The 26,165-nt window shown below is 39.0% G+C and overlaps 1 protein-coding gene across 2 annotated transcripts in view; it reads left to right on the forward strand.

Moving 5' to 3' along the window:
- gabbr1a (gamma-aminobutyric acid (GABA) B receptor, 1a) overlaps positions 1 to 26,165 on the forward strand; it is a 41,577-nt gene that overhangs the window by 822 nt on the left and 14,590 nt on the right. Inside the window, exons 2-14 of one of the 2 annotated variants that reach the window (XM_027024482.2) lie at positions 2,999 to 3,085; positions 3,893 to 3,957; positions 4,098 to 4,236; positions 5,250 to 5,435; positions 7,119 to 7,136; positions 12,701 to 12,861; positions 18,023 to 18,157; positions 19,359 to 19,529; positions 21,527 to 21,628; positions 24,046 to 24,111; positions 24,577 to 24,768; positions 25,469 to 25,714; positions 26,001 to 26,064. In XM_027024482.2, coding sequence (XP_026880283.2) covers positions 3,007 to 3,085; positions 3,893 to 3,957; positions 4,098 to 4,236; positions 5,250 to 5,435; positions 7,119 to 7,136; positions 12,701 to 12,861; positions 18,023 to 18,157; positions 19,359 to 19,529; positions 21,527 to 21,628; positions 24,046 to 24,111; positions 24,577 to 24,768; positions 25,469 to 25,714; positions 26,001 to 26,064 — 1,624 coding nt within the window. In that variant the 5' untranslated portion in view covers positions 2,999 to 3,006. The remainder of the gene's footprint in view (positions 1 to 2,998; positions 3,086 to 3,892; positions 3,958 to 4,097; positions 4,237 to 5,249; positions 5,436 to 7,118; positions 7,137 to 12,700; positions 12,862 to 18,022; positions 18,158 to 19,358; positions 19,530 to 21,526; positions 21,629 to 24,045; positions 24,112 to 24,576; positions 24,769 to 25,468; positions 25,715 to 26,000; positions 26,065 to 26,165) is intronic. The other variant, XM_035534272.1, reaches the window with a different exon arrangement.

Below are 26,165 nucleotides of genomic sequence, written 5' to 3' on the forward strand. Positions count from 1 at the left end.
GGAGTGAAGTGTAGCGGATTATTTGTCTATTACCTGTGGTTCAAAACAAACAAACAAACAAACAAACAAACAAACAAACAAACAAACAAACGGACAAACACCCCGACCAAACTCTTATTTGAAAGGCCTCGCTTCAGCGCGTGCAGTCCTTGTCCATGGTCCTGAAAAAATCTCCTGAGTTTACACATAGGATAGAGGCACTGCAGGTTTGTTAATCACCAGTGCATTCTGCAGATTGAGTCACTGTTAAAGTTATATTTACTCAAACCTAAAGGAGGTTTTAATAGTTAAAAAGAAATGTGAGCAGCCACATCATGTATTTATTTAGACAAACATGCCTAATAATGGAGTGACATTGGTAGTTGGAGAGGTTTCACACAGAGCTGCCATATTAAAGTAATTTAAATTTGGAGTGTGGAGGGGCACAGGATGAGGGAGTGAAAGTTTTAAATTGATCTCAGTGATCATCACCTCAATGATGTATTTTTTGTCTATGAGCCTGGAGTGCTTTGAAATATCTATCTATCTATCTATCTATCTATCTATCTATCTATCTATCTATCTATCTATCTATCTATCTATCTATCTATCTATCTATCTATCTATCTATCTATCTATCTATCTATCTATCTATCTATCTATCTATCTATCTATCTATCTATCCTCTTGTTTTGTTTATCTAATTTCTCCTCTCTCTCTGAGTCATATTATTAGATCAATGTGGAAATTTTTTTCTCCCTTTCTTTCTCTTTGCTTTGAGTTGACATGCCATTCTCTGCAGCCTACATTTTATGCATGAATGACTAGCCATTAGTATGAATTTATTAAGTGTGATTTTATATTTACAGGTAAATTTGGAATTTCAATATTCTATTAAAATGTAACAAATTTACTTTCAAAAGGAAGCAAGGTTGTAGGTCTGCTGTTTGGACTCTGAGAGAGAAAAAAGAAATCTTGGATGTGGTCAAACTCACTTCTATCCAATAATAAGCATTGTTCACATTCTTATGTTGCTTGTCTAAAATGGCAAAATGCAGAATATTGTACTACTATACATTCAAATGAAACACCAACTCTTCACACTTCTTTAATAAGACAGCTCTCAAGACTGGAAGACTGTAATTTAAACTGTAATTCACTTTTGTTTTGTCAGTTCACAAGTGTATTCATGCAGCAAACTCATTCACAGTTGCACAAATCACATTTTAACACTTCTAAGCACCCAGCCTGTAATGCCAGTAGTTGCACTCTGATGCCAGTGCCAATAGTTCTGATGCCAGTAATGTAACTTTCAACTTCAGATGCCACCATCATAGTCTCATTCCTAACAATTTAATTTCTCATGCTCCACTCTGACTGACTATAACAAATGCTAAGACGATTTTACAGGAGACTCAAAAACAATTAACAAATATGACAGTTTAAATTCACCACTAATCCTGTAAACATGAAGAATGATCATATATATTTACTCTCATCCTAAACAGAGTGCCTGAATTCCCTAAGTGTACAGAGCCAATCTAAAACTTCAGAGATAAGGAAAGATGAACAAACAAGGTCAACATGTGACTATGCCAGGCCAATAACATGAAAAGAAACTTGATTTAACTTGGAGGCACCTCAGAATATCAACTTCCCCACAATTCAATAACAAGTAATAAATCAGAGCATGAAGTATAACAGCTCTGGCTGAATGTCTCTGCTCCCTTAACTAACACTAAAGCACCTCCATCAAACCTTACTATAGGAGTGCTCTGACATTGCTCAGCAAAGCCATGGATATTCTTTTCTAGCCCTGGCAGTGGCTAAAGGGAGATGCATTGTAGAGATCAGCATCCCTCCATCACTCAAAAAAGTAACCAGGCTACTTGGCGCAGTTGGCAAAAAAGGTCAAAGCCTTCTTCCAATAACTAATGAGGGCCAAAGCCGTTGACTGTGCCTTGCCTTACCACCATCCTTACTCTGGTTTTTGCCCAAATTGTTTTAAAAACATTGTATCTTAAATACACTACCTCTGAGCCTTCACTGAACACATCAGCTCAGTGAGCAGCCATGTCATTCACAGCGAAAAATGCACAGAACAACAAACTAGCACTTTTAAGCTCGGTATCTTACAAAAAAGAGGATGGTTACTTGGACATTGACATTGACATCCACCTGAATGAATGAACTCATACCAGTTATATTTGCTATTTGATTCCTGACATCCACTGTACAAAGACAAGCAGCACAAACATCTCAGAAAAGGGTTTAAGGAATGTGGCCACCCTGACTCGGCCTTTACTCAAACGGTTCAGCAGGAACAGCAGACAGACCGAAGGTGGGAAGGAAGAGAGCAGTTAGAACATTATGAACATTATCTCTTCATTTACCTGGATTGTCCATTGCTATGTCCTCTGTGTCTGAAGTGTCTAAGAAATTGAGGTGTATTTTCAGCAAACATGGCAAGAGATTAAAACATAATCTCATACATTGTGCACATATGAATGAATGAATAAAGTTAGATTTATATAGCACCTTTCAGGGAATTTAAGGTCACTTTGAAGACAATAATGTGCACATGTTGGAAAGAAAATATTCAGAGAAGACAGCTCCTGCGTGAAGATGCGTGAAGGAGGCCATTTATGTTAAGATGGAACAACCGTCATCCTTCATATTTATTAAATAATGATAACTGGCAATTATATGTCTGCTCATTTGTAAACTCTTTTATTCCATTTTACAGGCACTGGTTATGCTTACTATCCATTTGGATTTCATCTCACTGTAATGGGTTATGCTGTGTAATGGATGTTGTTGCTGACTACCCTGGCATTGTCTGCAGGGCCTTAGTGATTGGCTAGAAGTGAGTTTAGCTACATGCACAAGCTCGTATTCTTCACTGAAGAGATCAGGTGGCACCGATGAGCTACTTTAATAGATATGATATAAGAGCTAAAATGCTTAAATGTATTGCATTTGTTATTTTAACCCCCTTTTCTCTCTCATCCTTTATTAGATGCAGAAATGGCACAGCTATTGTCTCTTGTAATTTTCAACACACTTCCCACTCTTATCGTATCCATACATAATTCAACAACCGGAGGTAATGTATGTGTGTGAGTGTGTGTGACTGTGTGTGAGAGAAAGGGACTCAGAGAGAGGAAGAATGATGCTCAGAGGGATAATCAACTGCAGCCTCTTCCTGACATGCAAAGTGGCTGACCAAAGGTCTCCTTGTGAGAGTGAAAGCAAAATGAAATTTTGCATTTCAAAATGTGCTCCGTGCTGTACTAATCCTAACCTTGCACTGAGGAGTGCTGGCTACTAGAGACTACTGGTTCATGTTAGCACAACATGAAATTATGTACAATGTGGAAAATTAACACAAAAAGAAGAGAAATGCATATTTAGATGTTATATGCATGAGTTTTTAGACTAAAGCAGAACTCGTGTAGCCAATCACACTTATGATAAAAGAAAGATTTAAAGTGACAGCAAGGATTTGATACTTTTTACTCATTTTTACTAATGTCATTTGTTTCATTAAATAATTTCAAGACTCAATCTTGTAATAGGATGGCTTGTTCCGAGGCTCTCTGGGCCAAGAATGAATGTGTTTTGAGTAAATGAAAGCAACAAACTATATGAAAGAGGAAATTCAGATAAGATGCAGGGCTTGTCCTGAATGAACTAAACAAAGCCATTTGTATCTTGATGGGAATGTTCTCTTAACCATCCTCATCTTATATATAGTACATTGTTAACTTAGTAACCACGTGTTTGAAATCTATTGCAGCTTGTCTATGGTTTATCCTTTTATTAGTGAGAAATATGCTCTTTTCTTTCTCAGTCAAAGTTCAAGAATTTGGTGCTACATACTTTGGCCTTATTATCTCTGTCTCTCTCTTAGGGTGCGCTATCATTCGCCCTCCAAGAGATGGAGGGATTCGGTACAGAGGACTGACTCAGGAACAGGTAATGTTGAATTGGTGTATTATACTGATGGATCAACGTCAGATCATCCGCATCATGCTGTGACAAAGAAATCTCGTGTGTCAGCTCTGTATTTTTCTCTATCTCATTTCTGGATCTTTTAATCTTTTCTGTCTCTGTAGATTCGCAGTGTGCAGATTTTGCCTGTAGACTATGAGATAGAGTACATCTGCCGGGGCAACCGAGTGATTGTGGGTCCGAAGGTGCGGAAGTGTCTTTCCAGTGGTACCTGGACCGATATCAATCAGCAGACCACCTGCTGTAAGTACTGAGTCAGATGCCCTCTAACCACACCCTAAATTCAGCCTGTTATTGTGACTGTTGCCACGGATATCATTAAGCTGACGTACTCAAATTTCCAAAAGTCAAGAACATAAATATAAGAAGACTACTGGGGCTTAGGTTTATAAAACCACACTGCCTTACATTCAGGTCAAAGCCATTATCTAAAGATCACCCTGCACAAGTGAAACTGAGTGTCAAAAATAAACAAGACAGCTAAGTAATTCAGGTTTTACCAGATCATCATCCACTGCAAGGACCACCGTAGCATTTTTCATGCAAGTGGGATGACATTTGAAAAGCTTGGAAGTCTTTGAATAAAGCACAGAATTTTAGTGGTATTCTGTCTTTCTGCTGTATAAAATACATTTCCTGCTATCTTGCAAGCAAAGAGTGCCACATAGGGTGCCAAAATATTACTCCACTTTGTATTTTGCACTTGTGAGTTATAGCAACAGCTAACAATAAATGTTAAACATGATCTCGTTTGTCCACATTTCAGCAATGAACAGCTTGTTACTCAGCTAAACACACCCAATATTGCCCTTGCAAATATAAGAGATATTATAATGTTTTTCCTTGCAGTGTAAATTGTAAATATATTAAAATATAGCTGATCTATTATGTTACATAGCTAACTAGTTAATAAATGTGCCTGATGGCTTACTAATAGTTTGAGGCAACACAAATCGTTTATTTTTTCCAGAAAATCTAAAATCTAAATCTCTAGTTTTCTCAGTACTTGCAGTCTTATGGACTTAATATGCATGTTATGAAAAAATGAAAGATTTCTCTAATTCAGTGTACATTGCATCCTTTACACATACTATAATGCATTACACAAGGTGTCTTTACAGACCCTATATAAGCTAGTTAACATATTTTGATTTAGAAGCAGTTAGAATTTGATATACTTTGATGTTAACTATGATTGAAATCCCCCCAAAAAATCTCCCCTCCCAAAAAAAAAAAAATATTTCACTATCCCTCAGTGCTGCTGTGTCCACGTGTCTGGACGTCTTTGGAGAATGGGAGAGTGACATTGCAGCCCTCCGGCCCTCCAGCAGAGGGTACTGTGCTGCATTACAGCTGTCATGCTGGCTTCCTGCTGGAGGGCAGAAACGTCTCTCACTGCACCAAACTGGGCAGATGGGACTCACCCAAGCCATTGTGTGTCTGTAAGTTGTTGTTATTATGCCAGACACACCGCCACACACACAAAGAGACAGACAAACACATACTGGTTTCACCTCTAAGAATTGCTTGTAATAAGATGATAATGGACCTCTTTCCAGAACATCTTGTTTTTCTGGAAATCTTGTGTATGACACTGTTGTTAGTACACTGCAGTTTTTTCATAGGGATCTGTGGGATCCTGGGATCCGCTGGAGCCACCCTCCCAGTTTGGTTGTCACAGCCCTACTAATTACTATTGGAATCACTGTTGCCTTCACCTTACACATATTCTTCCACACTTCTTCTCTCAGCCTTTGGCATTTCTTGAGCTTTTCATGTTTCTTTTTCCTGATGTTGCTATCACTTGGGATTGCTACATCTCTCACTACGGACCTCTTCTGCTGTTTAGCCACTACTACTATGTTGGTTAGCCATTACCATTTTGTCTGTCTGTATCTGGAAGTCATCATTCTCCATTGCCTTTGGGTGGTGTATCCCACTTTGACCTTGGAACTTCCAGCCTGTACTCAGCACAAATGTTTCTGTATATTATGTCAGCCATGCTCTACCAGCTATTATCTTGCATCCCACTGTTATGAGTTGGATTGTCTCACAGTTGTGATCGTCTAATTGTGCTGCACTCACATCTTCTGTGGTAGTCTTGGCAGTCCGTCCAGTCTGACGCCCTTGTAGGATTCAAACCCCTGACGTCCTGTACAGTGGTGTAACCCACTGAGTTTAGTTTATATATATGTATGAGTTTAGCATATATCAAAACATGAGCAATGCAATAAATGGAAGAAAAACATAGGAGACAGAGAGAGTCTGACAATGAGTTATATTTTCAGAAGCGTTTTTAAAGAAAGTTAAACTTTCTGCTCATTTAGAGCAAGAGGATAAACAAATTATCATAATACATTCATGTGGCAACCCCAAGTGGCCACTTCAATTATGAATGACCTCAAGTGTAGTATTTTCTGAAAATGTTTTTCCATTTTGGTTAAGGCTGTTTCATTGTGGGCTTAATGATAATATAATGTTACTTATTTCAGGGATTGTTTCCACAAATGCAGTGGTTTTTATGCTGTCTTTTTGTGGTAATGTTGTGGTTTCACCTGTTGTTTGTTTCCTTAATGTATTTGTGTTATCACTTAATGCAGTCGTGCTCTTAACTTTTGTTCACCTCATAAATGCTATTGGCCACTGTAATACGTGCATATATGTACTTACGTGCTGTTCTGTATTACGTGTATTGCCTTCATTGCCTAGGCCTGACCATTAGACTCCACTTTCCCCACGCTATTATAAGGCTGCTCCTTTATGAAGTAAAATGAATGCTAGTAATAGAGGAATAAGTGAAATGCTGATATGCTTATGTCTTAGAGGGTTTGTTCTGACCATTTTCATCCAATTAGTGAATAACATGTTTTTCACTCAGAGTTAATATTATCAGCGGGGTAGCATATATGATCTATAATCTAGTGGAGTCAAATCAGTACCGTGCACTGGAAAAGTACTATAATAGGCTGCATTGAGAATGTAAGGGGTACCTAACCTTTTGACTGCCTGGCATAAATAACCTATTCCTGTTTTCCTAAACAGTGTAAGACAAATGCTACTGCTTCCCTTTAATGCCTTGCAGGCCTTTAACTTGGATTTTGTTTTCTCTCTGTGTCTGCCCTCAGATGACAGAAATTATACAGGTAAGACCTGGAGATTATTAAGTAGATTAGTGTTTAAAGTTACTGGTGTAAATTAGTGGTCTACTGGAAATTTGTGGATAATGGGGTACGCTTATGAAAACTAAACTAAACTTGACATACTGTAACTTACAGCTCAGGTATGTGGTCTGTGCTTATATGCCACTAATGCTTTTCTTGATATGACAGTTTTTTTCTTGTGCATCATGTGCTGTGACGTGGATACAGCTCAAACAAACAGGTAGCCGAGCGGGACATTTCAAGGTCAGAAATTAAAAGCTGTCCCTGGGAATTTATTCCTGCCACTTTGAAGTGAAAATTAGCTCAGAAGATAGAATTAATGATTCAAATCTCATGGGTGACATCAGGTCATGGCTGGACCTTAACTTTATGAACCTCAATATGATGGGTAGCTTAATTTTTAGTTCCAAGTCTCTAGTTACTACTGAGCATCTTGGCAGTGAGGCCCCATTGTAACGATTGTTTTGAGCACAAGAGGGCTGTCTTTCACTGTCTCTTGGATAGTACATCTACTCTACAAGGGGAAAAAAAAAGAAATGAAAGATGTAACCTTGCCCATCCTGATTTAAAATAATGAGGTGCATTAGAGCAGGACAACAACAACAACAACAACAACAACAAAGACTAGATCTTGGAGCACATGCTGTTGGCCATATCATTCAAATTCACTTTTATTTTTTAGCCTCTGCAATAATGCAGTTTTCTTTAATAATAGAGACCCTCTTATTAAGTATAGAGCCCATTAATAAGATCAACTAGAATTATTTGCTCTTTCTTTTTGCTAAATTATTAAGACCAACAAGGCTCATTTGAAACTTTGTTCTTTATTCTTAAATTAAACTGCTACTATGAACTTTTCATCTGTCTATTCATTAAATGCTCCAAATATTTTCCTAGAAGACTAGTTCTCAGTTCATGCATTCATCCATTTGTGCATCTATAGGCATAATATAAATGCAGTTGGTGGAGTTGAATCTTATCTTTCAATTGTGCATGCATTCCTTTGCTGGCTGGGAACACTTTCTCTATTAGAGATATTTTTCTACTTGCATTCTATTGGTAATGTTTGATTTATCCACTTTTAGCTCCATAATAAATTTTGGTTCTTCACTTTGGTTAATTGCTCATCAGTTTCTCAGTTGCTTTTGTGATGTCAAGACTGTAAGTCCCCGAGCCATTATTGTAAATATCACAGACAGCAATTCCCTGTAAAGTCTGCTGTTTATAGTACTACTAGAGTAAAACTTTTTGCATTAACTGAATGCTCACTTGTAATCTGTATTTATCCAAAGCATAGGCCTCTGATTTCTGGCCTCTGAATTGTGTTCGTCCAGGACAAAGACAGAGCATTCTCTTTTGAACTTATACTGGGCCATACAGCTGAGGGCATCCTGTGTAACAAAACTGAAATCATTCAAACATAGTTTGTATTTACATTGAGTGACCCATTGAATCTTTATTCACTTGTATAATATTTGCCTTGGTTGTTGTGGTGGATGGTGGATATGGTGGATAAAAATTAATGTAATTTAAAAAATCCTTATAGATCTATCCATCCATCCATCCATCCATCCATCCATCCATCCATCCATCCATCCATCCATCCATCCATTCATCCAGCCATCCATCCATTCATCCATCCATCCATCCATCCATCCATTCATCCATCCATTCATCCATCCATCCATCCATGCATCCATCCATGCATCCATCCATCCATCCATGCATCCATGCATCCATCCATCCATCCATCCATGCATCCATCCATGCATCCATCCATCCATCCATGCATCCATCCATCCATCCATGCATCCATCCATCCATCCATCCATCCATCCATCCATGCATCCATCCATCCATCTGTCCATTCAGTTATTCTTTCTTGTGGTTTTCCTGATGTTGTCCTGCTGTTCTTGGTTCCTTCCTTCAGTCCTTCTCACTTCCCCGCCCCCACATGCTCATCCCACTGCTAACACACAGGGAGAAAGAAGCGAGCTCTCTATATTTACTGTAGTGCAGTCTCAGCAGGGGGAAGATTAACTCTGTGTGTTTGTGGGGTGTGTGTGTGTGTGTGTGCGCGTGCGTGCGTGTGTGTGCGTGCGTGCGTGCGTGTGTGCGTGTGTGTGTGTGTGTGTGTGTGTGTGTGTGTGTGTGCGCGCATGCATTTGCACATGCATTCTCATGTGCATGCACTATCATGTACATATTTTTGCAAGTCCATCTTAACAAAATACACACTGTACTGATATTACCACAGTATCACACAAATTGTTTACTATAACCACTGAATCTTAAGGAATATGCCATTATATAAAACTGATGTATATTCTTGTGTTAAGGGAGTGTCAGAATCTATTGTCTTTCACTGTACACTGAGAGAGACAGCTTGCATTGAGAGATGCAGATTCATTTGAAATATTTCTAAGGTAAAAATGTTGTTTGTGATATTACTTCTGCTTCAAACCTAATTGTAGACAATTGCCATTCATCTGAATTAAAAAGTTAGAGAATGTTTTTGGCATAAATAATGCACAAAATAATTATATTGTATAAGCTTATACTTTGCTGTCAAATAAAAAGGTAGTTCATCTCTATGTAATTATTCAGCTTCCTAGTAGGTGTCACCTGGAGTTCTTTTATTAAATACCAACTAAAGATCAGGAGTTAATAATTTATAGCTGCATGTGGAGAGATTGGAATTAAACTGCATGCGCGCGCGCGCGTGTGTGTGTGTCTGTGTGTGTCTGTGTGTGTCTGTGTGAGAGAGAGAGAGAGAGAGAGAGAGAGAGAGAGAGAGAGAGAGAGAGAGAGAGAGAGAGAGAGAGAGAGAGAGAGAGAGAGAGAGAGAGAGAGAGAGACAGAGACAGAGAGACAGAGACATATGGTAGGGGGTTGGACCACCAAATGTCAAGAACTGCTTAGGCTGACTGGAGCTCAGGGAAAGCTGTGGTCGACTTCAAAGGGCAGATCATCAGTTTGGTTTTGTATTTTTAAAAAAGAAAGCGCCTACCCACATATGTTGTGCTCTCTCCTCTGTTCGCAAGTCAGATGACAGATGATAGGTACAAGATATGTCTTTTGTAAAACAACACTGCCACTCTCTTTGCATTTTATTAAAGGCCTTAAAAATGATAGCCAGGCTGGATAGGATTTTCTTATTATTTATTAAACATTTGCAGCAATAATTAAAAAAATTATGAAATTGTACAAAAAAATGTACATGCTCTTCTAAACAGTATGTTTTGGTTTTAAAAAAGAAAATTTTAGAAAATTGTTTCCTTAATCCAAGAACCAGTGGTGCAGGTCAATGAATGGTTATTATGTCTTATTACATAGCAGGTCTCATTCAGCCCACCAGCTGCAATATACATACTTACAAACATACAGTGCACACATACTTACAAACATACAGTACGTACATAGTTACAAATATACTGTACATATATACAAACAGAGTATACGCATACTTATACAGTACACACATACGAACATACAGTACGTACATAGTTACAAATATACTGTACATATATACAAACAGAGTATATGCATGCTTATACAGTACACACATACAAACATACAGTGCATATATATGTACTGACCTCAGTGATTTCATTTTATTATGAATCTTTGGAAGATTTGATGTATCATGAAACCTCAATTTGATAGGTTTTTGTACCAAAAAAATGCCAGCAATCTTCAGACACACACACACACACACACACACACACACACACACACACACACACACACCGGTTCTAACATTGATTCCATCTTACCAAAATTAACGCAGTTTATTCACCACCTTCAAATCAGTGCAAAATCACTCAATAACTACACTACTTACTGTTACATACCACTGCCTTGAGGTTTTGAGGGTTTATAAGGTCATACAATGCAACACAGTATCACTTAGATGCAGCGAGCATTCAAGATGCATGTAATTGGTTGGATGGTGCTATCAACCCTAGCAATGACAGGTGCTCAGAGTCATCTCCAGTATGTGGGTGAGCAGTTCTGGTCTCTGCACCTGGGGGGCTTGTCCGTATGCAGTGCAGAGAAGCAGAACTGGAGCTTTTGGGACATTTCATAGGGAGCAGTTAATTCAGTTCGCATTATTGGTGGGTTATTTGAAAGACTTTGTTAAGGCTGGCACTTTATGGGATGTGAGCATGGTATGAGGTAGAAGATTTAGATTATTGTCTTAAGTGAACATATGAGTTGGGGTGCGTGAGTCTGGGGGAAAGAGAGAGCGAGAGAAACTGGGAAAGGTGGCACAGAATTATTGTGAAAAAAAAAGAAAAAGAAAGAAACTTTTAAATTTGCAGCACAACTTGGACATCATTCTGCTGAGCCTAAAGTTGTTTTTATTCTATTTCGTTTTCTAAACGTGATCATGTTTGCAACACAAAGAAGGGGTGAAATTTATTGCAGTGCCGACTCATGAAATCCACTTCCCATCTCACTGTCTATTTCTCACTCTCTCTCTTTCTCTCTCCCACCCACTGTATAAATATGTAGTGGCGCTGTCACCCAGCAGTGCTGTAGTCCTCTCGTGCTGCAGGCTGCGGTGAACGCAGGGCAGAGCTCGGTGTTAGCCAGTCTTTTCTTTTCATTTTGCATCGGATTAAAGGATTATGCTGCAAAATAATTGCTCACGTCAATATTTTTGATCGATTTTCGGAATAATGTTCTGTGGTCTGAGCCTTAATTATGCTTCTTAAGCGTCGTGATTCCGATACAGCAATGACTTGTGGTTGACTATTTACGGAGCATATTAATGACAGACGATTTGGTGATGATGTCGTGTAACGCCACCTGTTTTTCTCTTGTGTCTTGAAATTCATAAGCAAAATATCGATAGGATACGACCAAAACCTTATTGAAGTTATAATTTGAAAACTATATATAAGTAAAGTAGCGTTTGATTGTATCTACTAAAGTCGCGCGTTAATAGAAGACTCACATGCGTCGCATTGTACTGGGTTGTTTACATTTGGGGGAATTATACGAACGCCAGGCGAACCGGTGTTGAAACACTTTAACTCTCAAACAGAGTAGGTTAAGTGATTTCCATTTTATTTCTTTTTCCAAGGAAAATGCGCATTCATTAGTTCCACGAGAAAAGACTATCAGTCGCCAGAGACGTATAACAAGTGATCCAGTATTTGCAATACTGAAATAAATCCTATCACAGAAGCATAATAGAAGTTACATTGTGATGGTTGGTCGCGCTTCAAGTGCGTTTTGCTGTGCAGAGGACACAGCCGGGTGGCACGTTGAATGCGTTTAATGTATGCGGATCGGTTTGGAAACGCGCGCGGCGTATTTCTAAGTGCGTGACTTTGCTTTTTGGAGCTGAATTTCATTACTGTGCCATCGCGTGCGAAACCTAAACGCGTTACTGTACTTCAAGTCGGGCAGAGGACCCGAAACTGGCCAATCAGCTGCATCTATGGGAAACCTCGGACGCCTGAAGAGAGTCTGGATGAAAGTTTCCCTGTTTTACGCATCGCTTACCTTTATCTCCTGGCCATGTGCGGTTGCAGGAAAGAAGAAGTTGTACATCGGCGCTTTGTTCCCGATGAGCGGTGGATGGCCCGGAGGACAAGCGTGCTTGCCCGCTGCTCAGATGGCATTAGAACTCGTGAACAACAGAAGCGACATCTTGCCTGATTACGAACTGGAACTTATATATTATGACAGCATGGTAAGAGAACGTTTAAAATATTTGCTGGTCATTTGGTCATTTTTCATTAAGTTAAAGTTCTATAAATGACATTTAGGTTATGAAAATGTTACTCTAAGATAAAAGAATAAAGGATTTAAAGCTGTTTGCCCAGCAACAGGGCTATATCCTCCTGCGTTAATGTGAACCATATAGCCAGATAGAAAATGCCTTCAGTTTGTTTTTCCACATTGTAATAATTTAATAGTTAGATATAAAATACTTTTGTGCACCAATTAAAATTTAGGGGAAAATGCTAATTTGAATATCTTTGTGCTGTTACACTGAACAACACTTAAATATTTACAGAACCTACAGTTCCATCACAAGCCTTAAGTTTAAGGCATAACAGGGGACCTACACAAAAGTAAGACTCGTTTTGTTGTGTATGGGTCCCACCTGAGAAAAGCACTGCCTAGTAGCCCTGCATTCAGGTGCTAGTTGCAGCAATTCTGTTTATTTGCAGTCTGGATGTGGCCAAAGAACCTGGCTGGAGTTCAAAGGTCGTGACAAAACTGAGAGCCTAGAGTTCTCCTTCACACATGCTTGGTCTACAGAAGCCTATCTGCAACCATTTACACAGTGAAAATCTGTTTGTCCAGTCTGAATAGTTCCAGCATGGGAATTACAACACAGAATTTTGTTGGAATTTGAGAATTTGACACTAGAACCTCCTCAGATATGAAGGACAGGTTTAAACGCCTGTATTTTGCACTCCAGACATAGCCTGGATTCTCCAAGTCCTGCCTTTCTCCTTCTTCCTCTTTTGAATTAATTCACTATTTACTTAGCATTTATTCATGGTTCTTCACAAATCAGCATTTTATTTATTTATTTATTTTACAAACACGATTAAATATAGCAGTTTTTATATGCCCCTTTAGGCCAGGAAGCGGTAAAAGAGCTCTTTGGAATTTGACGGCAGCACGTCTGTGGTTGATGTACAACACTTGGCCTTGGAACCATTCTCAAAAAACAAGCAGGAAGAGAGTGAAAGGGATGTTGGCATGGCAACAGCCACTAAAGAAACCACTGTGCGAACAGAAGTGCTTTTTCTTTTTTTTTTGTGAATCTTTCAGTGATAAGGAGGGGAGATACTTGCAGGTTGTTTTTATGAAGAAATGTGAAGGCACTAGAATTTGTATTAAAATTGTTCAAAGCAGAATTAGATATTCCACAATGTCAAATTGCTATCCTTGGCTCTCTCAAGTCATTGAGAAAGTACTCTTCTCCTTGTATTGGCTGACCTCTGCCTGCAGCAGTCAACAGACAACAACAATGAGTGCCAAAAATGCTTTGCAAATGGAACATTTGAAAAGTATATCTTTAGGATTCTTTAAGTGTGTAGTAGTACTGAGAGAGAAAAAAAGCCTTATTTATATGTGACTCATAACACACATGCAAAATAAAAATGCAGGGAAACTATTGCTAAAATGCAAATGTAGCAGCATGAAGGTAGACTAGTGAATTGCTCCTCCAGGAATTGAATGCAGACACAAAACAGAAAGACTGTACACAGAAAGACTGTACACAGAAAGACTGTACACATCTACACGTCAAAAACACTGATGAACAGAATAGAACAGCAAACTGACCCAGTTACATTTCCACAAACTCAGAGAGTACTTCACCGATATCAGACTTGGTGCTTGGTCTGTTTTCTGTGGTTGTTCTCATCTATTTCTGCAACAGGGGACATGGACAGACTACTGCCTCTTACTTTGATTATATGAACCACATAACTCTTAACGGCTCTCATACATATGCTAGTTTTAATAGGAATATTTTCCTCCTACTGCTAATCATTTTGTGCTTCTACTTAAGATGAGTGTGAATCATAGAAAATTAAAGTTTGGCGATATCAGAGAAGATTCTTTTTATCGCCTGATGGCTGTTATAAGCGTTTGCACTTGATCAAGGAATGCTGCATACCTGAATGAGATCATAATCTAAATAGCTTTTGGTGCCAAGAAAGTAATTACACAGAGAGAAAATCAAATTGGGTTTGATTTGGGTTTACTTTTAATTATTCTTCAAAGGGCCTCGGATATGCGGGCTCATTCCCCTAATCCTTTTCAAACAAGTAATTATCACACCCAGTATTATTCCCTTAAAACACGGAAGCCTCTCTAAACGAGCATGTCTGCATGGCATTTTATTAATGTTTATTTCTTAGATTAATAATCTGAAGCCCTGCCTTTCCATGTGTGCATAATTGAGAACTCTTCCCTCCTTTACACTCTTTTTAACTAATTTGTTTTAGATGTGTATTGATGTATATATTTGGGTGCGAAGCACCAAAGGTGTAACCCAGCTGTTTGTTAGTTTTACCTCTTTAGTTACTATCAGCTTCTGTGGCAGTAATGATTGGGAGATATAATATTTTTTAAAATCTATTTATTGTTATTGATTAACATAAAATGTGGAAACAAGTTGAGCAACAAGTTTGTAAATGATACATTTAAATAATAAATCATGAAAAGAACTCCTCAAGTGCAAAGAAAGAAAACGACATCTTAACGTAGAGTATTTTTTCCGCCACTTCCTCAGAGTGTGTTACATGGGCTCACTTACTGTAACAGAGGCCTGGAAAATGGAAAGTTCATTGGTATCTTAAGATCAACATTTGTAGTCAATACAAATATAATAATAAAAAAAAAAAACTAAAAAAAACCCTCATCTTTGAATGTTTGAAGATCACAGAGCTTTACAATTTTGTTACAAGAAGTCCAGGTTAAAATAAGTTTCTGTGGATAGAACTGGCCAGGATTTGAGTTGCATCAACACTGAAATATCTTTATATCACTAGACTGTATTGGGCTCTTTGCAAAAGGCATCTCTCTAAAGTTCAAAAAGTGCATTCATTTATGTCTGTGAGTGCGCCCTCTACAGGTCAAGCATACCATAACAGAAGAGGAAGCGCTTCTTTAGGTGTGACGGAAATGGTGGCACATTTTCACCACCTTTTCTTTCCCCTACACAACTGACTTCATATCCACTCTCACCTTCTGGCACGTGGCCTAATAATATACATATCAATCCTTTTCAGTTTCTGTTTCTCTGTGGATAGTTTTAACAAATCATGTTAATCAGTTCACCTAAATCTTTACCTGTGTTTTGGTGAGACAAACACATACCTTTTCAGTCACCAGTGTGGCTTAATCTGTGAAGAAGTTAACCACATCACAGTCAAAGAGATCTGATGGTTTTGCACGTTACATTCAGGCTAAAACTGAACTATAAGTGCCATCTTACTGAACTAATAATTCTGTGCACTCTGTTCAGTCAGTAGCCTATGAACTGGGAATGGAATACGGTAATCTGCATTCTGAGTAAACAGATATTTACATCTATGAGCAAGGCTGTCCCCAAACTGGCCATATATCAGCAGATGGCAGCAGACATTAGGAATGTTGCTCTGAAATGATTTTCTCTAGAATAATTATTTTTAGAAGTGACAAGCTTAATCTGATCGAACTTTGAGTAAGAATTGAATAAGTGTCTTATGAAAAAAACTAGGCAATACAGATAAGAACCTTAACACCCAATGGTTTATTATTTCTGCTGAACATATGGCTCGTGATTTATTATGATTTAGAGTGAAGTATTATTGATTGGGTACAGGGAAGGTTATACACACATTCACCCTCTCATTTTGATATGCTGCCATGTTTATATCAAAGCTCAGACTGCAAACTTTGATTAATTATTGAAAGTGATGGAGAGAAAGAGAAGTAGAGGTAGGGAGAGAGGGACAGGCATGGCTTGATGAGACACTTCTAAGGGCTTTCGTGATTTAATTGGCAGCTGCTGTATTCTGACTGGATTGAGTAGGATTACCATATTCAAATGCATGCCTTATTCATACTGCTAGCACTGTGATCTCGATGCGAAGGCATGTATCAGTATCTTGGTGTGATTGGTGTGACTGTCATTGTGTATGGTGCCAACACAGTTCACAGACAAAGCACAGAATCCCAGGGGAAAGGGTACCATCTTTATAAATGTAATGACATGGCACTCTATAAAATAATAACTATTGTAAATAACAATTTGTATTGTAAATCTATATAAAAAGTAATCAAAATCTATAGAATAAATAAGTATATGAAGTTGATGGATATACACCTATTCAAGATAGATCAACAACCATTCTAAGACAGCATCTGGACTAAAATAACTAACCAGTGCTGGTGCAGTGGACGTTTTGAAGCTTTTAAAAACTATTTTAAACCTCTCCATTCAGACTGTTGTCTCTGTTTTGCTCCTGAAATGGAAAGACTTTGCATTATATCCACACACAAACATGCTCTCAACCAAAGTGACTTGCTGTTCTTAGTCCTTTAAACTAGGCACCAGTGTCCTTCCTGCACTTGAGAGGCCCCTAGAATTTGTCTTATTCAAATATTTAATTACCCCTCTATTATTAGACTTAACTAATACTTGTCAACATTGCCAACAGGCATTACAAATAGGTAGTGTCACTGCTTCATTTGTGCACATAGTGGCATAGGCTTGGTTTGCAGCTAGATCACGGTGGTCTCTGGGGACACACAGGTTTTGGGGACACCGCAGCCCGGGACGAGACTGAGGGCAGAATAAAACATCACTGCACCCTGGGGGGAAGCTGCAGAAAAGGAAGGGGGGCTGGTGGTTTGGGGTTTTGCTTGTTTGTTTGTTTTACGTTCTGCTTTATGAAATCTACAAAGCAAGGTTCATTCATCAAGCTTTCATGTTTGCCTTTGGATGTTGGAGGAATATACATAGTGATTATTTAGTTATGTTTTATATGACATCTTGAATGCATGTAGAGTTCTGGTAGAAACAATAATCAAGATTTTGAGATCTCTTTCATCAACAAGGGATTGAATAGATTATTGTGTATAATGTACACAAAATTACTATGTATAATGTACACATATACTATAATCAGTATGTTCTGTGCAGATACATACTACATGTAAAACAAACCACACACCGGTTTCTAATTTGCACGGCACAAATGTCTTAATAATGTAGTTGGTATTATTGTACTAATGTAATGACACCTCGATCAGTATTGTTTATCTTTCTCCCTCTCTCTCTCATTCTTCTCTTTCTCTCTTCCCCTCCCCATCTCTGTCACGATCTGTGTCTGTCTCAGTGTGACCCAGGGGAAGCCACTAAGATCCTGTATGACCTCCTCTACACAGACCCAATAAAGATTGTCCTGATGCCTGGCTGCAGCTCCGTGTCAACCTTGGTGGCAGAAGCCGCTCGCATGTGGAACCTCATTGTGGTGCGTCTCTCTTTGACCACCTTCTTTTTGTTCAGGCTCACAAGAAACCACATTAAATGTGTTACAGTAACTTACACTGTGGGCAACTTTCCCGCACCATGATTAATACTAAACTAGACTAAAAGGTCACTTTTGGTGGTGAGTCACTTCTAACATTGCTATTTAGTTTATGTGTAGGAAACCACCCCTGTTGGTTTGTATTGAGTTGATAATTTTCTTTGGCACTGTTTGTCTACGGTATACTCTGCATCTGTCACAGGACTGAAATATATAATATATGGACATTGTACACCATAATCTTTACCTCAGTTAACTGTGGAATAATACTGCTCCCAGAATGCAAGGCTGTGATTAATGACATTTGTTGGTCTAGCAGTGTGGGATGCAGGGATCCAAGAAGCTGACGAATAGCTTATTTCTGTTTCTTCACTCTACACTTAAAAATGTGAAGGAAAAAAAGATCGAAGGAAAGAAGGAGAACATACAGAGAAAATTAGAAATTAAATTGGAGGGAAGAGAGGAAAAGCAGGAAAATCTATCAGTCTGAAATTTAGATGAATTCAGAATGATTCTTGAAAAGATTGTTGTTTCATATTCTTTTCCAGTTGGCACCCGTGAGAATATGCATTAGCAAGTAATTTTTAAAGCCTTTGTTTGAATCGGCCTTGGTGGTGCATCGTGAAATATCCTTCTGCTACATTTGAAATTTCTCCTCAACCAATTACTCCTTCATAGACCTGCAGGAGGCGTCATATACATTCTGTACTGATACATTTCTGTTTGGTCCTCGACTATAGCAGAGCAGTCATTACGTTATCACATGATTATCAGTAAAAGTCAGACCTGATGTATTATTCACAAAACCAACAGTTTTCAGTTTCATTGCATTTACACAGGCTTCTAAAATTCAGTTGTTATACTTCCCTGTGGAATATAATTAATGTCAAAGTGACATGCTGTACCAAGTTTTGGCAAAGTGAATTATTAATCATGGCATGCGAAAGCATCTGGTTGCACTGTCGATATTGACCTCACCGTTCAGTTTGCTGAAAGGTGCTCATTAGTTAAAATTAGATTCTGAGTTCCTCTGGCATGTTACACAGCATTTATGGAGAGAGGTTCAGCTCAGTTCTGCTCCGCTAACACTAACCCTTACCTCCCAACGTCCAACTGGTGCCTCTGTTTTCCTCTTGCACTGCAGTTCTCGTACGGCTCCAGCTCACCGGCCCTGTCAAACCGGCAGCGCTTCCCCACCTTCTTCCGCACACACCCCTCGGCAACACTGCACAACCCCACCCGTGTGCACCTCTTCCAGAAGTGGAACTGGACCAAGATTGCCACCATCCAGCAGACGACAGAAGTCTTTACTTCGGTCAGTTTTTATTTAGATATGTCTGATCCCTGTGCAAATATTTTCTCTTAAAAGAAAAAAAAAAGTTGGACACTGAAGCCAGTAGTTTTTCCAAGTGTTGCACTGGACATCAGCTAGGGCATTATTTCAAACTGAATTTATAGGCCTGTCTAGTATTCGAAAACATTTGTTGTTGGGTGATAGAACTTCTGGGTCTTTTAAAACACATTCTCCATTTTATGGCATCAAACATAGTTGGAGAGTTTACTGCTCAGTTGCCACCTGCCCAGCTGTGTGTTGTTGCATTGTTACTTTGTGCCAAAGAGAAACAACAAAGGGTCTACAATTGTTTGTAGGTGTATTATTTGCATGTGAGGTCTGTGGCTGTCAGTGACACTAAAGTGAAACATTATAACACTTAAAAGCTAGTAAAGTGAAACATTATAACACTTAAAAGCTAGTAAAGTAAAACATTATAACACTTAAAAGCTAGTAAAGTGAAACATTATAACACTTAAAAGCTAGTAAAGTGAAACATTATAACACTTAAAAGCTAGTAAAGTGAAACATTATGACACTCTAACAAAACATCAGTCTAAGGCGTCAACAAAACATTAGGTGTGTCAAAATCCACCGTTTGATACATTTTTAGGAAACAACAATGCCCTTCTGAGTTTAGTAACAGACACAAACCTACCAGGCCTTCGAAGACCCTAATAGGGAATGCCCAAATAATATACAAAGGAAAAAAAGAACATACTAGAATATACTAGCATGACCTCATGCCAGGTTACAGCTTGGTAAAAAGCTATATGGAAACCCTACCATTTGTGTCAGACCTCTTCTGACAAACATGGAAGCACGGGCATGAACGGCTGCCAGCAGAACCAGGTCACAGGTCCTTCCGGATGATGCGGTTGTCAACAGCAACAGTGCGATGGATTCTAAAGTGTGCGGAAGCATTTCAACTGCACTTATCCAACCAAATGTCTCAGAACTGCATGCCGCATCACCTCATCATGACAATTATAAAACAAGGAACAGGATGCTAAAACATGGATGTTCTTAAGCCCAAAAAGTGAAATGCTAGAGTCATTGCTCCATTTCATCTTCAGTGTGGCGATGACAATAACAATTGTGTCCCTGTCCAGTTACATTTGGTTCTTCACTGGAAATTTAGACTGTGCTCTCACACATAGCCGGCTTGTGTTTTCACCTTTTTATCCTTGGATGGCATTATTGAGCTAAGATGGAGTGGTTTTTTCCCCTCTCTCTCTCTCTCTCCCTAATTTGCATGAGACTTGACTGACTTAGAATTTCAAGTCTTGGTGTCACTCATACTGTTTACACTTTCCATCTCTGTCTTTTTCACCTGTGAACCTTTGTTTTGGGACTTTACTTCTTTCTCTTATGTCAGCTTCTATTTTGGTCACTCTGGATTAACATGTCCAGTATTTTCTGTTCCAGAGGGTGAATGAAAGTCTAGTTGATCACCTTCCTTCTGCAGGGAGATCATTAGAATCTTGGTTGTGAAGAATATTGACTGAGTCATAAATCTCCCAAGCACTTCTTCAATATTTTGCCAGGCTAATTCTGCTTGGTAAAGACCCCTCCTTTCTTTCCTTCTCTCCCCTGTATAATTTTCTGCTGTCATTTTCCATTTGCTCTTTTGCTTTCTCATTTTAACTTTCAGGTTTTTTCCCTTTCTCACTCTTACACCGTTTCATCTCCTTTGGCTCTCTTTGACACTTTTCCCTCTCTCTGCTTTGCATGGTTTTCCTCTTTCGCTGCTTTACCACTTCCTCTTTTGCTCTCGATTTCCACAACCATGTGACCTGTCTCTCTTTTTGCAACCATGTGACCTGTTTCTCTTTCCACAGCTGTGTGACTGCTTTTATTCTGTTTTTCCTTTATTGCTCCAAATCTGCTGTTTGTCGTTCTCTTGTATTTACCTCATCTCATTCTGGTCTCTCTCTCTCCCTCTCTCTGTTTCCTTCTCTCCCCTTGTCTCCTCTCAGACACTGGATGATTTGGAACAGAGGGTGAAGGAGGCTGGGATTGAAATAAGCGTCAGGCAGAGCTTCCTCACTGATCCTGCCGTGGCTGTTAAAAACCTGAAGGTGCTTTGATGAAAAATTCACCACCCGGCTCACCTGCTCGGCCTGTGCCATGTGGTCCTCCAGCCGGCAGACAGTGCAGCGCATGAACACAATGTGGAATGAATTGGCACCCTTAGGATCCGGTCCCTGTCATCAGGCAACTTCAAGTGACAACTTCACCTGTCACATCTATGACCAGGGGCTAAACCGACAGTAGATGATCATTTTTAAAGCAACATTATTTGACATAACAGACTTGTGAGGTTTTGCACTCCCTCCCAGTAGAGTCTAAGCATGCTTACATCTCTCTAGATGTGTGTTGAACATTTAAAAAAAAAATAAAAAAAAATCACTTTTGAAATCTTGTAAGGACTACTGTTAAAAATGAGTATATTTGGAAAAGGATCACAAAACACTTTTTGCACTATTGAAATGTAGCGGTATTTGTTTAAAAATGTAGGAATTTTTGGTAAATGAGTCACCACCATAGTTATAGGAAAAATATTATTCATTATTATTCATAATGATTAACTACTGAAAGTTAATTAACACTGTATCAGTCTCATTCTGAAATTAGAATTTGAAATGTGTGCAGTGACTTAATACTATTGGTTAAAATATACTTTCCACAATGACAAGTTTAATGCCCAAATGAGAAGTTTATTGATTAATCAATATCAAAAAATAAAATTAAACTTCATAATATATAGTACGTGTAGAATAAACGGATTTGGCTCAGATATCCAAATGAAATTAGCACATAACTCACCTGAGAGAAAACCAGCATTAAAGAGTGGACAAAACCTACGAAGCTAACTAATAAGTTATTAGTATGAAAGAAAGGGATAAAATCTCCCAATCCTCAGAAACCAAATGCTAATAAGAGAGAAAAACATCCAAAGATTCAACAGAAAATGCCTAACTCTGCCTGATTGGGGTCCGGAAAAACTGTATAATGTGTACAGTGTAATTCCAAAACCTTCACTCTGTGTGGTTGGTGACCCTAATGTTCTGTCCAAAGGTGTTCAAAAGATGACGAAACGAGCTGGTTCGATTTGTTTGGACTGCTCTGAACTTTCCTGAAGACCACGAGGTCTTTAAAGGTGTCCCAAAGGTGCTTACAGGTGTATAGCCGTCTGGCCAGTTACTGATGTAGGTTGCTCTAACTCTGGATTTGCAGTTGTTTAAATTAAAATTAATTACTGCCGGCTGAACCGAACTAATTGTAATTCTACCAACGACAAACAAACCAACTTTAAGGTGAAGGAGTGGGGTTGAGCGAACGAAACATGAACTAACTAGCCTGAGGCTGGAAATTATGAATATTCATTATCTCAGTCCCCCTAGGCTTAGATTAGGTGAAGGCATTTTCCTCAACTGACTTCCAAATAAATGAAAATAAACTGAAACAGCTGAAAGCAACATGACAACAGATACAAATGCATTTCTCTAATAAATTGATACTTAAGTCATGGCTAGGTTTCCTGATACACTTCAGGAAGGATTTTCATCATACTGGTTTTACCTGAGCAAGTTCATACTGGGATAGTCTAGGAATCAAAGCAATTAATACAAACAACCACAGTATATAAGGAAAACCGTTATATACTTTCCTAAGACAAGCTACTTAAAGACAGAAACTAAGTTAGATATTATATGTGTATTATAGCTGAGCACTTCTGTGGCAGTTTAAGGTTGTCTTCCTCAACTTTTGAGGAAGTAAACGTATTAATAACAATTATAAAAGTTCCCATGTATATACAGTATGATGATAATAAAACATAGACATCATTTTCACATGTAGCGTAATATGACATGGAGGTAAAGAAAAAGAAGAGAAATAAATTGAACCAATAAAGAAAATAGCATACGTTGATGCAAAGAAACAAGCAACCTAAAGATTCAGCTGTCAGGATGATTAGTTGGATTTTATTCATGATTAAGCACAGTCCAACTTGTTATGCACAATGCTATTTCCAAAAGGAGATCCATATAGGCACGTGTGCAAATCTGCAAATCTGAAGAGTTAAAAATGCTGTTTGTAGCCTCACATTCCATATGGTCACTAAGTCCATTAAAAGAGATCAAAGAACCATAAAGTTGGGGTTAAGTGTCCTTGCTGAAGTTACATACCTACCTGATGAAAGGTTTCTCCTGATAAGGATGACGAAAGCCATTCCTCTTAGCTGTTTTAGGGTTCCAATAAGTAGATCCTGGTTAGGGTCAGTCAGAGGTGAAACTGCAGAAAGCACGGTAAACAGTCATCCTCCACTACCGAATGTTCTCCTAGATATACATTATTTACTACTTTTTAATATTTAGCAGGGACACAGTGTTTATACAGGTATTCTTGAGAACGGACAGGACCAAGATAAGTTACACTGCCTGTTTCCTCGCCTGCCTTCTGGCTCACTCTATCTGTTCATTGTCCTCTCCAGCGGCAGGACGCCAGGATCATTGTGGGCCTCTTCTACGAGACTGAAGCCAGAAAAGTCTTCTGTGAGGCAAGTGCTGGGCTGTTTTGATCCTGCTTTTGGCAAACCTGATAACAAATTATGACGACCAATGCAATTCAAGCCAGCTTTACTCCGCCGTGGTCTTGTGCCAAGTCAGCACATTTGTGTGCTCCGCTTGCTCATGATGGCAATTACTGGTGTCCTCTGAGTGTGTTGAGCTGCCATGTGTTGCAGCAGGGGCAGCAGATCAAAAAGATTTGACACTTGGCATATCTTGGAGGAAGCACATGCTCGCCACATCCCCCATGGTTGGTAGGTGTCACGACAGGTGATGGTTGAGAATTGGCATAACCATTAAAAATGGGAGAAAACAAGATGGTAGTTAAGTAGCAAAACATGTTTCTCAGGCCTGGTCATAAAGTTTCAAATAGCATTTCTTCAATTTACATTGAAATTCCTTATTAATTCACAATTAGTCATCTTCTGTTCTTACTCTCCTTTTCTCTGTGGCAGGTCTACAAGGAGAAACTCTATGGCAAAAAGTATGTGTGGTTTCTTATTGGCTGGTATGCAGATAACTGGTTCAAGATCAAAGACCCAGCCATCAACTGCAGTGTGGAAGACATGACAGAGGCTGTGGAAGGTCACGTCACTACAGAGATTGTCATGCTGAACCCGGAGATTGTTCGCGGAGTCTCCAACCTAGTGAGTGGAATGTCACAGTCCTCCAGACCGCTTTATAATGATGCGAATGTGAACAGCTGTACTGTATGTAAAGTCAGGAATTCCAGATGGGGCGGGGCTGGAACCTGGTGTACAGGTGGGTGAATGCAGGGAGTTTAGAAACATGCATAAACTGTTCATATGATTGAGGTGAGATGTCCTGTAGCACATCATGTAGAACAGGTAGATGGTAGTAGCATCAAAATCATGAGTTGAGAATGTATGTACTGCCATTTTGATAAATATGTCAGCAACTCTGGTTCTAGTTAGTAATGTTAGTTCTTACTGCTAACCACCCCCACAAATACACAGTGTACAAGCTCAACCTTTAAGATACCAGTGAAATTATTATCCTTGCTACTCCAAAGTAATGTCCTACTGGCTTCACATAATATACAGTGAGTCTAGCACACACAACTACAGACTCTTTTGCAGATTTGCCTCAAAACAGAGCAAGGGCTTCTTGCTTGCCAATTACTCTACAACTTTGCATTTCAAAGAATCTCATGAAGCAGGTGTGGGCAAGTCAGCCAGCCTAATTTGAAATAGAAGGATGACTCACCTGCACTAGGTTATCTGTAGTTCTTGGCTTTGCTTTCAGTGGCTTACTGTATTTAGCAATATACATGACCTGATTACAACTACCTCAGTTGCACTGGCCTCTCTTTTCACATACACGCAGACATCTGCAGAGTTCGTAGCACAGCTCACATCCCGTCTGGGGGGGAAGAACCCTGAAGAAACTGGGGGTTTCCAGGAGGCTCCTCTGGCATATGACGCTGTGTGGGCGCTGGCTTTGGCCCTTAACAAGACTGTCACACCACTACATGCAAAAGGAAAAAGACTTGAAGACTTCAACTACAATAACAAGGACATCACAAAAGAGATATACAGAGCTCTCAATACCAGCTCATTTGAAGGAGTATCAGTGAGTGAGAAATTCAACTTGGCAAACAGCAAATGATAAACAATAAACAAAGCATGGACAGCAAGTGTCTTTCTCCAGATTTTGTCAGAAACATATTGTAATTTTCACAAGCACCGAATAATATCCATTTGTATAATGTGAAGTGAAGATGAATGTCAAAAAAAAAAAGTAAGATTGTACATAAATCCACAGGGAATTTATAAAGTGGTGGGTTTCTATGATTTCTAACAACTTTGTATGTGGCGGTCTTATCTCTTATAAATATATGCATCTGTGTCTCTCTCAGGGCCATGTTGTCTTCGATGCCCAGGGTTCTCGAATGGCTTGGACACTCATAGAGCAACTGCAAGGTCACAGGCCATTTTCTTAGTTCCTTGTACTTATGGCAAGGCCCTAAATATCAGCCAAGTTCACTATTAGCAAAGCAATCTTTAACAAAAAGCCCTTTTTC

This window comes from Electrophorus electricus, chromosome 15 (genome assembly GCF_013358815.1).
Source record: "Electrophorus electricus isolate fEleEle1 chromosome 15, fEleEle1.pri, whole genome shotgun sequence".
NCBI classification, from domain to species: Eukaryota; Metazoa; Chordata; class Actinopteri; order Gymnotiformes; family Gymnotidae; genus Electrophorus; species Electrophorus electricus.